The sequence below is a fragment of the Mixophyes fleayi genome, chromosome 1 (genome assembly GCF_038048845.1).
Source record: "Mixophyes fleayi isolate aMixFle1 chromosome 1, aMixFle1.hap1, whole genome shotgun sequence".
NCBI lineage: Eukaryota > Metazoa > Chordata > Amphibia > Anura > Limnodynastidae > Mixophyes > Mixophyes fleayi.
In genome coordinates this window covers 244,977,951-244,992,088 of record NC_134402.1, presented here as the reverse complement: position 1 = coordinate 244,992,088, position 14,138 = coordinate 244,977,951, and the positions used below count along the sequence as shown (strand labels likewise).

The following is a 14,138-nucleotide window of genomic DNA, read 5'->3' as shown; positions in this document are numbered from 1 at the left end:
CAAGGAACACTGACTTGCTTAAACATACAAAGAGCCAATACAGGTTGTCAATCCAAGGTTTATATTGTATCGCTCAGTTTCATTGTTCTTATCCATTGAGCCATGCGTGCTTGTAGACAGTAGAGTCATTTTTTCTATGGCCATTTTCAAGAGCTTTTATCCTGTTCTGTTATCAATGAAGAGTAGGATATACAAAATGAGGATGTGAGAACGCCATTTCCTCAAAATAAATACACATGGCTGTAGTCATCAAATTTTAATGTTTCCGCCATCTTCCAAATGTGTCGTCAAAAAGTGGGTATTAATGTTGACATACAGAGCTTAAATGTTTTGCATCTATGTAGTTCTCCTTATATTTTGTGAATAAACTATTCAGCTTCCCAAGGACCAACTTTTAAAATTCAAGGGAAATATTAGCTATATTTTCTATACCTGGTGCTTTTGTCTGCGTTTTCTTTCTTGCTCAATTTTCTGCTGTTTTTCGAGTTTCTCGGTCATGCGGGCCTCACGCAGAGTCTGTCTTTTGCTTCTCTTGTATGCCTTGGAATTCAGGGCAGTCTCAAGCGTAGTGTCACGGCGCATGCATGCCACGACTTCCTGTCTCAGCTGAGCAACAAAAAAAAGTTAAAACATTTCAATATTGCAGTCTGCAAAAAGTAAAGGGCAATAATATCACATTTTACATTGTCCTAAATAAATGGACAAGCTTAGATCTTAAATTCACATTGCGAGTGCTAAAACCTGCACTATCTCACTATCTCTCTATCCACATTAGAATACCAGGACACCACCTTAATGTTCAGAATCCCCAAGCAGCAGTCAATATTGGTCAGTGGTGAGTGGATATAACCTTCCAATCAGTGGCACAACCTGTTGGAAAAGCACCATGCTGGATTTTAAGTCACAGCAAAATGACTTAAGAAGGATATTAAACCCAGTAAGGATTACACAGGTATACTACATAAAGGCATAATAGCCTCTAATATGACTAAGATAAGGTTTATTTAGAACAGTGTGGAAAAGTCCCCATTATCTTAAATTGATTCTCTGGGTGTTACAACGTAAACATCGATTTTAATTTCACTTATTAATGACAAGGCAGAACCTAAACTTTCCATAAAGGACTTAATATCTTAATAATTGAGTTACACCTCAACCATAACAGAGATAAATATAATATGGAGAGAACACTGAATTATTGAACAGGACTCCTTCAGACATGCAACCACTGAGTAAAGAAAGAAGCAATAAAAAGTCCATGAAAGAAATCAGAGCGGAACTAGAGGTGAAGGGGCAATAGTGGTTCCAATTTATTATAGTTTTATATTGAGCTGGAATTTGAAAGCGGAATCAGTGGTCAAAGAACCCCATTAAAAGCAAGGGCCCTTTGAAAGAAATTTTACCACATTACAGTAGCATTAAAAGGCTTGTTACATGTTTTAGAAGATTGGTAACCAGGCAACTAATATTGGTCTTATAATGAATTTTGTTGCATTGGGACCGAAAATCAAACAGGTTAAAAAAGCTTGTCACTAAAAAGTGAAAGAGGTCTTTACAGTGCTTGATACATAGGTGAATGCAGCATCAAGCTAATCCTGAGTGGGTTACTCAAAATAACATTTGCACTTTGATAAAAATCGACCACTAGATCTCTACTGAAAAGAAGAACAATTTATAGCAACTGTGCATCATTTTTCATAAAGAAACCTGTTTAAACCCAGTTGCTTTCCATGTAGAGCACAGATTCTTAGGCAAGGGCTCATTCATGGGCGTCAAGAAATGACATGCTCCCAGCTAATGCAAGGCCCACATTTCCACACAGACACAGCAGATGTAGGATTACTATCCTACACTTTAGACCACACACATTTAGTTTTATGTAATGTAATTTAGCACAGCAGAGATTATCATTTTTTCCTCATCCAAACAAGTCAGTATAACATTGTTTAAAACTTGTGTGGGGTCTCTCGGGTCATAGATCCCAAGAATTCAAAGAGCCTCTAATTTATAGAAAATATTTTATTTTCTTCCTAAACAACATATGGCGATAGTGACCATGGGTACAGACCTAAAAGGACAAAAGTGTGGACTAACCAGAAATTCAATATTCAATTACCTCAGTCGTCTGATTATTCTACCAATATCTGCAAGACCTTATGAACTAACTCAGCCTCAGCAGCAATATTCATCTTATAGAACTTGATGAACATAAGCATTAATGAACAAGTTGTACAATTGGCACAACTGCTCTACAGCCGTCCAATACCAAAAGAAAAAACAAAAACAGTGGGAGAGCTATGATAATAAATACCACTGGTTCTCCCCTGGTCATTCATTGTGATACGGTCAGTGAGATAAAAATAGCCAGACTACTGGAACTACCAAAGACAGAACCCATGCTGTCCAAGGATTGTAACGCCCTGATACATTTTTGCTCACCTTGGCACCATCAGGTGCTCCAAAGCGACAATAGATTAAAAAACACTTGTGCTTGCAGTAATCCCTCTGGATTAACCATTTGCCATTTTAAAAAGTCAGGGAGTCTGAGTTGCACATTGTCATTATAAAATTAACAAATTTCTAAGTTGTTAAAATCTTGGATACCATGGAACTCTGTTCAACTCATTGGACAAATTACAAAGATTGCTTGATGTGCCTAATACAAAAGAATGTATGTGAGAGACACACTTTTGTGCTCGGTCTTCAGGCCTTGAGGAGTTAGGGGCTTCCTTTATATGGATTTCAGAATTACAACTTTTCAGGATTTACAATATGCAAAGGGGTAACAAAGAATAAAATCATAGTATTGATACTTCCATTACTATAAATATATAGAACATTAAAATAGTTATATTTACATAAGTCAATTACAGATGGAAAATAAAAAAATTGGGTTAGGGTACCTAGAACAGTTCAGCAAATAATCAATATCTACATAAGCAATCAGGTTTATGTTACCTGGCGCTGGAAGTTTAGAAGTCTAAGAGCCTTTAGCTCCACAGTAGCTTTGGTTCTCAAATCCGGTGGTAGGGAGCCAGGCAAGTTTTCCAGTTCCTGTATCCTATGAGCAATACGGGCCTGAAGTCTGAAGGCACAGACACCAAATTATTACAATATAGAAAGAGTGACTCTTTGTACTACATACCAGAAGACATCCTTTCAGCACCACAAAAACTTGCACATTTTTAAGATGAAATTGAACAAATGTACAATATTAACAACATTATCCTCTTTACATTTCTATTAAAAAATTATTATATCACAGGAGTTTCACTCACATATTGATATGGTTAAGCTTTTAAAAAATATCCTTCTTCATAAAGCAATATGCATTAAATAGTCATATACATAAATGAAAGTCAAAATGATACCAGTGGTACATCAAGCTTTTTGTATTACCTTGACGAAATCATTTAGGAGTTTTGTGAGCATACAAAAGACATGGCCAAGGTGTTTTTGTTTTTTTTTTTGCTCAATTAATTTTTTTAATTTTTTGTAAACAAGAACTGCTAGTTTGCCATACTGTCCCTTTAATTCCACTTGTATTTTAGGATAATAACGAGACACGAAAATGCATGACAAATGAGAAAAAAAGCAACTCACTACCCAAATAACTAATTTGAAAAGCATTATATGTGCCAACAGGCAGAATCCCAAACCACCAACTACACAGCAATTTGCAAATGCAGCACTTTGTAGTTAGCGATTACAGCCATATTTACTGCTGATGTGTCTTGGCATGCCATATGAATAATTAAAAAGCATTTGTTTACTGAATGTATACATAGAAATATAGTATAATAATTACAGATTAATGAATCAGCAGAGTCATATATGACAATGCATTGGTTTCCTCTGTAGGCTCATATCGCCTGCAGGATTCATAAACCTCTTCTCAGGACCTGAAAAAGATTTCCAGCCTGTAATGTAAGTCTGTTTCATGCTGCAATAGTAACCCATCTTGATTTACAGTTCAATCTCTGTGAAAAACCTGACTGACCTAATTCTAATTCAATTTTTTGTACTCTGGAGGAGAGAAAATGAGTCTCCTGCAGTGATGCAGAATTACATCCTTGTGATTTGGGGTGTTTTAAAGCCTCAAATTTCCTTAGGAGACAATCTGTCTATCTTATTTTTGCTGTATTTATAGAGAAAGGTAAAAAGGTGATCACACTAGAACTACAGCAGAGTCCCTGCCCTAACACAACAAGAACACATCTTTATGCTATAATAAGGCCACCATGTTACAAGCCTAGCAAAATTGTACTTTAACGAACAGCTAATAATTATTTTGTATATTTATTACTTTCAACACGCAGGCATCCGGAACGCACTCTGTGGCGATGTAACTTCACAGATTTTTACGCCCACCACATAGTGGTGCACAGAAAAGTCTGTGATGTCTGGGTAGTACCCAGAAATTAGCGCAGCCGGTCATCGAGGTGATGTTCGGCAGCTCATCGCAAGGGATTTCACCCCTTCGCTTATCTGTGCCAACTGTACTCTGTTTGTACATTCTCCAGCTCAGCCATGATAAGATCGGGCTAGCTCTTCCAAATATAGCCTCCTTGTAAGTCACTAGCAGATATGGTAGCACACTGGCGGTAGTGGTGGACAAGGTCAGTATTCTCGCTTTAGAGTGCTTTTAACAGGACATTACATTTATTTAATGTATGAAAACTAACACCCCCACAACATGTTAACCCACTGTGTTGTAACCGTCCCCAATTCTTTGGTTGGCAATAGTTTATATATTGGGTTTTTTTTAATCAACCAGAAAATGATATGCTTGATTTCCTGTAAAGTCCTTTCATTTCAATTCTTAAGTGAACTCTTTGCAGCTCTTACATATGGTAACTGTTCATTGTTTTGGTTTATATTTTTTTAATGAAAAACTCAAAACAATGATCACTGTCGCACAAACGGTGTGCAAATCATATACTATCCCTTAGAGAGTTGTTGAGAACATGCTCTGAACACTTTGTTAAAACCAAGGACAAAATTCAAGATTGTGCTTTGAAAAGGCGCTGGTTTTTAAACACCCATGCGCATTGGGCCTTAAGGAGGAAAAACATCTTGGCCTGCATGAAGAACATCATATTCAAAAGCACATTATGGGATAGAATTACTAATACCTCCAAAGGGAAACGTGGAGTTGTTGCCCATAGCAAGCTAACATTTATCTAGTAGGATAAGAGAGATAGAAATGTATTGGCTGTTATAAGCAACACCTCCACTTTCTGTTAAAGAATTGTTAGTAAATCTACTCTTAGATATTTGTTGTTTGTCAACACTCTCTAATTAAACAATAAGTAAAACAACAGTGCTCCGTAAGGAATTAGAACACACTGGTAAGATGACACTGGAATGTGTATGTCACTATAACACTGGAGTGGGGGACATTACCACAAACCTACCTTTATATCTCTTTGATAAAGGAAATGACATTTCACTAAAGGGCAAAATAGATGTACTATATTTAAATATCAATTGATTAAAGTCAGATTCTGAGTTCTTGTCCTTTTCCACTGCAGCATATAAAAGTACAGACTAATTAGCATCGTAATTGGCTCTGTGAACTGCAGCAATGTAGAGGCTCATCATTATGGTTATCCTAATAAACGGTACACATATACATTCTGTGTGATGTACATAGCACACTTGCCATCTGCTGACAGAGATGCTAGCAATTAAGTGGGGAATCATTTATTTTAACCACACATGGGGGTCAGAGCCTGAAGATATTATTTCAGACTCTCTCACAAAAAAAAAATTGAAAAAAAAACAAAAAAAAAAAACTTGCCTGACAGTCTATTAGGATTGTACAATTGTAGCTAGGCATCAAAACTCAGCAACAGCAAGCCTTTTGTGTTTGCATTCATTTTGTTTCCATTAATGGTAAGCTAGCATTTTTCGATGCATGCATAGAAGCACTACAGCATCAGTGCAAACAGCACAGCAGGAGCTGCTCATTGTAATCTTTTTAGATGAGGCAAGCTTCTTATCTTCTTCCTTCTTCAAAGAAGGGAGGGGGCTTTCTTCCTCTTTATTAAATGCAATAATAGTAAAAGATCGAAGAAATATACCCTTGGGTGCCAAAGAGATTGGTAGAAAACATCAAGGGAAAGCTCAGTTTGTACAAACAGCGTAAGTAAATGGATGTCTGTATGCTGTCTGTGCAGGGGAGCTGGTCAAAGCAATTATTAGCATGTTGCCGTTATGTGGGCTTGTGCCCCTTAAAGATCATTACACATAATCACTCCCTAGGGGGTCAGTGCTATCATTAGACCCACCGCCAACACAAAAGACAATGATACACGTCTCACCGCAGGGAAGCAACTGCTGGTTATTATCCAACTTTTTAATTGTTCACTCCCACACATTTGAGTCGGTCTCTAATTCTCTGCTTGTCAATGCTCTATCACCATGAATTAACATTTTGTAATGCCATACAAATGAGCGACAATAAAATTAAGATATTTTATCTAACAATAAGACTAGGTTTAGGAAAATAAAGGGGGTGGCGGGGGTTGGCATAGGATCCAAACTAAAAGAGCATCCCTGGTTAAACATTAATGTTTAACTGAGCAGCCCCTTCACATTAGGAGGCCGGAACTGCACTCTGAAATAGCGTTTAAGGAAAAGGAGCAACTTAGTTAAACATGAATGTCTATCTGAGAATACCGCCTTAAGGTTGGGAACCAACATTCGGCCACATGAGTTGAGAGTGAATGATATCATTTTTAAAGAGGTATGTATATGGTACAATGTACTATGAAATATTTAATTTATTATAGGTATTTGGAAAACACTACAGAGACCATTTGAGTTGCGATTGATGCTGCCATTAACAAAATTAGTGTGCTCACGGTCAGAGCAGCTCCGTGCAGTTGTTTTTCTCGGGGATCCTCCATTCCTCTTACAGTTTGGGAAAGGGGGTTATTTTAAAAGGTCTTTGATAAATATTGAAGCCAAATTGTGGCTTTACTTGCGTTTTAAAGGCTGTTTATTACTGATCTGAGTGATACACACAAAATAACTGGAGTGTACAATACATATGTTCACCATGCTCTCTCTTACTCTCTCTGTAGCAGGTTGCCATGTTAGGAGGGAGGGGCTTCCCTAGACAGGCAGTGACTAACCGCCAGGCAGACTTGCTGTACAGAAATGTGGTCATTACATTGGGACCAGTGATGTCACAGCAACTATTCCTCTGTATCAGATCTCACCAGTACATTGTCCTAAACATGTAAGAGGAGATGTCACTGTCTGTAATGAAGTGGGAAGGTAAAAATAGTTGTTGTTTTTTAACAGAGCAGTACAGCACTGAACAATGTATTCTACCTTCATTTGTTCTGGTTCGGATTTGAATTTTGGGCTTTAACATATCTATCATATGCAGACACAAAAATATTGTGGCTTGTTGATTTATTACGGCTACACTTATTCATTTGTGCGGAAATTAAGTAATAATCTATAATTGGTAGCTACATCTATACATCAAATAATCAAATAACAATCTAAACATTTAGAATATCTCTAATACAGTAAATGGCATAGGTGTAAAAATTGTGACGTGTGCGTTTTGTCTTAATATGGCAATGGAGTTTGTAAAACAAGAACAAACAAAACTTATGGAGCTCAGACATGCTCATTCACATATGTTGTAAATGTATTGTTTTGTCTGTGATGTGTACAGTATGTTGGTAAAATAATTAGGTTGCCAAGATTATAATAATACCAAATCTAAAACACACATGAAATATACTGGCCCTTTAAAATAATAGTGATCATACTTTCCTAAAGCGCTTAGCCGTGGAACAGGTGCACCTTAATTACAGAGGCGGACAAAGACATTTCCTCTTATGAAAAAGTAGACTTTTAGGATTTATAATCTTAATACTTTGATCCCTCTTGGTATTGACAATTATAACTACCACTTTTTTTTCTGAGTGATATGGTATGAATGGTATTTTATATTGTTATATGTTTTAACATGTCAATTTAATCTGTTCATTTATTATGTTAACCAGATGACCTATTTATATCTACCCACATTTTTATCACTTGTAAACTGAAGGCTGCGAAGAAGAATATTGCCTCAAAATAAACTATATTTGTTTTAGAATTCTTTTTTTTATTTTTTTTCTTCATAAAAGTACTTGATATATTGGGAGTTTCTGTCTCCCCATTTAGCAAACTTCACTGTGAGTGCTGACATTTCACTATATGCGGCAGTGTATTAATGGGTCTCAGGCCGATTCAGCGTTTTAGCTGACTTGGCGGGATGACCTGCAGACTGCAAGACACAATTATCACTTATATGAACTGAACCATCTGGGCTTAAATATTGGACATTTTGACTTATAGGGGCATATTCAATTAGGTCCAGGCTACGCATGTAAGTGTGTCAATACGGTACAGCAACATTGCAGATTTCCATTCGCAACTCTATGGGGTGTGAACGAAAATCCACTGTGTTGCGGTACCGTGGATTACCTTTGCGAGCTGTTCTGGTGCGTAGCCGTGATGGCCGCACCTAATTGAATATGCCCCATAGTTCGGTGCATATTTGTTTTAGCTGTATTAGGTTTACAGTAGGCTTGCTATACAGGATATGTGCATAAGACAATGATCCAAAACTTATCGCAAAATAAGCTATAAAGTAGAAAAAGGAACAAAATATTTTTTGAATGGCCTGGACAGTCCCCAGACTCATTATTGAAAATATGTGAGGAGTTTGCAAATATGCAGTGTAATGCAAGAAGACCTAAGTGTATTTCTGAGTTAGAAGAGTTGTATAACAAAGAGTGAGAACATTTCCTTAAGAAAGACTCTTAGCTGGCCACAAATATCATTAATATAACTTCCTTTGTAAGAAATCACAGCTCTCTCATTACAGACGAACAAGGTGTTCACATTTTTGCACATGCTATATTAAATATATTAATGTTTTCAATGTTACATTTAGGAAATAAACAGTAATTGTGCAGAAATATGTCATATATTTAACTTGATACCTTGCAGAGGTTATATTAACTTTTCTTCCTGAGCACTTAGACTTCACCCTGACTGTCTACAGTGGTAGACTGTATCCTAGCACGTTTTAAAAGTGTACAGCCTCCCACCAATACACTTCATCTAATATCCATAAAGAAATATCCCCCCAGGCAGTAAGACTTATCTGTTTAGTTCTCCCTACATAACACCAAGCTTGTGTTTCAATCAATCATAAGTTCTGCAGCCCTCAAGACCTCTCACTAACTTAATAAGAACATCCCCATACATACAAACTAATTCTCTTCGAAAACTATGTTCCTGAATATAAGATGCTTCCATAAAAACAAAGTGACTTTACCAACACTACGATCGTACGGAAGCCCTATTTTTTATGTAGAAGTGCTAAAATAGGTGTATCTTAAACATGTCATTTGTACGCATTGGGAAACTATATCATATCAATAGAATTGATCCAAAAACCAATAACTGTTGGTTTGTCTTGAGATTGTCTAATAATTTGTCTTTGTAACAGGATTCAAAAAATATATACCAACAATATCTCACTGTCTATTACAGGAAACGCAGTTGATCTTAACAGTTATATTTTTGTTTCCTCATATCTATGGAGAGCATAAAATAAACAAAAATAAAAAAATATGCAGACAAATGATTATACTGCAATTTTTATTTTATTTGGACTGGTATTAGTAGAATCTATTTTGGCCAATGAAACAGAATGGCTTATATTTATAGAATTGTTACTGTTCTATATAAAACAGCCAATATCCCTTTTCTAGCTTTTTCACAAGTTTAACACACACTTATTTGGTATTTGAATGCACTCACATTGCATTTCTTGGGCTTAGACTACACAGACCCTGCGTGTCATTTGGAGAATGCATGATTTAATGGTGCCTTCACCTGCAAATGTATCTGATGTATGAGCCAAGGAGCCTAAGATTTAGATCTGGAAAATTATATATTACACTCGCGGGTGCACTGTTCTTATTAATGAATGCAAAGTATTTCAAACCTCACTGCTGCTTCTGGATTTTGGAAGTGTATGATACATGGCGCTCTGTTCTGTCACACAAATTAAGAGCCATGCTAACTTACAAACAGACTACTGTTGGATGCAAACCAATCACCTCACTGGATAACAAGCATTAGGTTAGGTTAAGCGGTGTTCATGAACGACTTAAATAACAGCAGCAGAAATAGCGGTTAGAACTAAAACTAGTCATAGGGGGAGATTCGATTCGCTGCAATGATCCTGAGAACACTGTGGCTGCGCATTTTTACCGGTAGTTTACGGGGCGTGAGCAAAAATTCCTGGATATCTCACTAAAAAAAAAAAATAAGAGCGATGCATCTCCACGTCTGTTCTGGAGACACTTTGCGCATATATTTTGCTAACTGAATCCCCCCAATAGAATATTTTTAAGGGAATAGAAACTGTATATACATTGTAAAAACATGGCAAACTAATTAAACAAAACTACATTATGCGTCAGGCGTGTGAAACAATCATTACTTAATACTCCATCCTGTATGATAAGATCAGTTAAGCTGGCGTCACTGTGGGCATAGCTGGCAAGGTCCACCTACTGAACAGTTTTCCCAGCATGTATGAAGCAAAAACCAGTGCAATGCCCAATAATAAACTTATCAAAAGCAATCCGGTTAGCTGGCATATCCATGAATGAGAGTGTGTGACCGAACTGTAAAGTGAACATGATGATCGCATTCAGGTCAAACAAGCAAAATGGATCATGTGTGGACAGCCTTGCCAATCATGTCTACCCAAGCTGTCTGGTCTATATGTCACTATAATTAAGAAAAGTTACAAAATTGTATTTGATTTTTTAACAATGGCATCATATCTATTTGACATGCAGAGAACACCATATTGGAAGTCTGTATTTCTGTTCGGCCTGTATTATATAATTTATAATACAGAAGCACACAATTCCTCATACACCAGTTGGCAATACAAAATTATGCAAGTGTTTTAAATGAAAACCCCCAAAGCACACGTTGTTATTCACTTTTCAAACACTAATTCTCCACTAGAAAAATGATTCCATAATGGCTGGTTGACAAGTGGGGACACATTTAGATTTCAGCACTGCCCTTACTGCCAAGCGCATATGAATGATGGCCTTTAAAAAGGTCACTAAGGATTAAGTGATCATATTTGATTAGCTTAGTTTCCAACAGCAATATAAAATTATACAATACTGCTCAACAATGTTTAAAGCCAAGCTAGGATTAATACCAGTAAAAAAAAAACTCATGCATGCTATGAATTGTTAATTAGCAACTGACCAAAATAAACATAGTCACCTTATCAGTAACAATATTATATGTCAGATATATGACATTATGTATGCCATCAAAACAGCCTAAACACTTTTTATTAAGCCCTTAATCATTTATTTTTTCAAGTTAACAGAAATCTCAACGTAAGCAAATCATTATTTACCCATGAAAAACATTTATAAAATATTGTGTAAAATTAAGAGAATAAACGTCAAATGACTCTTTAATGTCTTGTTTATGCTACAAATACTACTATTTTTTTTCTAAATAACAAGTTTTGCAATTTTTTAAACATGAAGAAGTTTTAACATGATTTCTCTAGCAGATTCTGAGAACACAGTGCGCCCTCAAAATCATTCTGAGGAGGAGATTTACATGGCTGCCAATGCAAAAAGGGTCTCATTTAGTTTCTGATTATTCCCTGGAGTATAACATAACCTCAATCTTAGCCAGTCAGTTTGGAAGTCTCTCTGTTCACTACACAGGTCATGTGACTGTGGCTACCAAGGTACTCATACCTAGTCACAACTGTAAATCTTTAAAAGCAACTTAAATCAAAACCCAACCTAATGAAAAACTAACAACTCCATGTGTTTTGTTACAGGTGATCAGAGTGACTTATGATAAAGAAACACAAAAGTGGTCACTCTTTTGTATGGATTTACTGAACTCCTTCCTGACAATTTTAAATCTATGTTATGCAAATAAAGGTTCCCATTTCTCAATATCATCAAATGCAATTGTATTTAAATTTCTCCAAGCAAAAAATAGTCAAAAACTCCTGCAATTTCTTATGCTAAATGTCTGTGGAGCCACATTAAAGTGTATGAAGTGTATCAATGCTTAGCTATTAAGTAGTAAACATTTGGCAATGTAAAGTGATTAAAATATAAAATAAATGTTTACCTATATTCTCTTTCTTGAAGTATTTCAACAGGGTCTAAGCCCTGCGGCTTCTGAATAGGGCTGATGCGGTTCTGTTTCTGCTGTAGGTGAACAATCGGTGTAGGCTGTCCAGGGGTAGGTTGGGGAACAGATGGACCTGGCAGAGCAACTGATGGAGGAGCTGTGGGCGGTGCAGGGGACGGCCTTCCACTTGAGGGCGGTACAGCAAGTTTCTGAGGAGTACTTGGTACATTAAGATCTGAACTTTGCCCTGATAAGAACATTGAACAACAAAAAGAAATGTTGGAGTGCCCAAATCAACTAGAATAGAAAGACTTTAACGACATGAAATTTGCAAATATTTTCAAATGGCAGAAGACTGTTTTGAGCTTGAAGCATAAAGCGAAGACTGTGAAAGAAAAGCAAGACACTTTTAGAGGCTAATCCAGTTCTCTGTAGCGTGCCGCGGAGTGCCTCCAGAACGGTCGCGGAGGGCGCTCCGCAGCAATGGAACATTGTGGCTTTTGCCTCACACCCCATACAGGGGTGCAGGAAAATACCTGATGCTGGATACCATAGTACCTAGAAATGTGATTGGCTTCATATCTCTGAAAATTGTGTTGCCCCCTAAGATGGAGAAGGATATACTATAGTATTAAGTCAGGTATGGTCTTAAACATCTCAGGGTACATACACACCTATACACTGTGTTGTTGGCAGTTGTTGAAAACATTTACATGAGTATACAAAGCACTCGCAGTATGTTTCATGTAGTAAACACAATCAACATCGGACATACTGATCATAACTTTTTTTTCTCTCTCTCTTTTTTTTTCCAGGTTTCATTTGTTTACCACACAAACACTGTATATGTGGGTATGTAGGACCATCTCAAAATATTCTTCTGTTAAAGTGATATGGATGTGGGTCAGCAAATGTGGATCTATGCCGAGAAAAACATGTAAAATATCAGGAATAATTGCAGATAGGTGACTTTACAGTAATAGCAGAAGGTATAAGTATCTATAATACAGAACGAACCCTGTGAAGCCATTTGCAAATATATATTCAAATAATTCATATATTTGAAAAAAAGATTTTTGCTGTTGGTAAAAAGAAATAACCCAAAGCACGCCTAAATTTCTGTCCTGTGTAGTCTATGATGGGTCACTCTTGGCCCTACCTTCTGCCCAGGGCTTTAGAGCCATGCTGGCAGCATGTCCAGCCATTCCAGGTGCTGGTCCTGTCCCAGTAGGAGGAACAGCCATGGGGTGCATTCCCAAACCTTTAAACAAGAAACATGAATGTAAACCAAACTGAAGAATATATTTAACTACTTACCAAACTACCACAATACTAAAAACAAAAATATTGTTCCTCTCTAAAGAACAGGTGATAAAAAAAAAGTTATTTATTATTTTAATATAAAAGGGACTTTTCAAGTGAAATATTATTTTCAATTGGTAAATAGCTCTTCTTCTTTACGTATCACAATATTTTGCAGATAAGCAGATTTGTGCTCAATTACCTGAGACCATGCCTAGGCTATATTTTCTCTTTAAGAAGTGTCTTAACTACGTCCTTGCACAGAAAAGTGTAACTCAGCACTGCAAAATGGCTTGATAAGTTATGAGACTCATCATTATTATTTATTTATATAGTGCCAGCATATTCCGTAGCACTTTACAACAGTAATAAAACAATACTGGGTAATACATACAGACAGAGAGGAAAGACCGCCCTGCCCACAAGCTTACAATCTGTGGGACATATTAGTAATGTAATCACACAACAGAGTATATTAGTAAAGCTATACTATAGCATTCTGTTTTTTACGTCAACTAAAAAAATTTTGTACAGATGAAGCAGGCTGCATTACAACATTGAACTCGGTTCACTAATCAGAGAACTATAAAACACTTTTCCACTGA

General features: G+C 36.6%; 1 protein-coding gene across 11 annotated transcripts in view; it reads right to left on the bottom strand.

The window, feature by feature from the left end:
• The window catches only part of SMARCA2 (SWI/SNF related BAF chromatin remodeling complex subunit ATPase 2), a 165,276-nt gene that overhangs the window by 113,432 nt on the left and 37,706 nt on the right, over positions 1–14,138 (bottom strand). For 8 of the 11 annotated variants that reach the window (XM_075208910.1, XM_075208824.1, XM_075208873.1 and 5 more), the window contains exons 5-8: positions 13,391–13,492; positions 12,229–12,478; positions 2,959–3,085; positions 433–606 (exon numbers count right to left, since the gene is read on the bottom strand). In XM_075208910.1, the coding sequence (XP_075065011.1) occupies positions 433–606; positions 2,959–3,085; positions 12,229–12,478; positions 13,391–13,492 (653 nt within the window). The remainder of the gene's footprint in view (positions 1–432; positions 607–2,958; positions 3,086–12,228; positions 12,479–13,390; positions 13,493–14,138) is intronic. The other 3 variants (XM_075208854.1, XM_075208863.1, XM_075208901.1) reach the window with 1 other exon arrangement.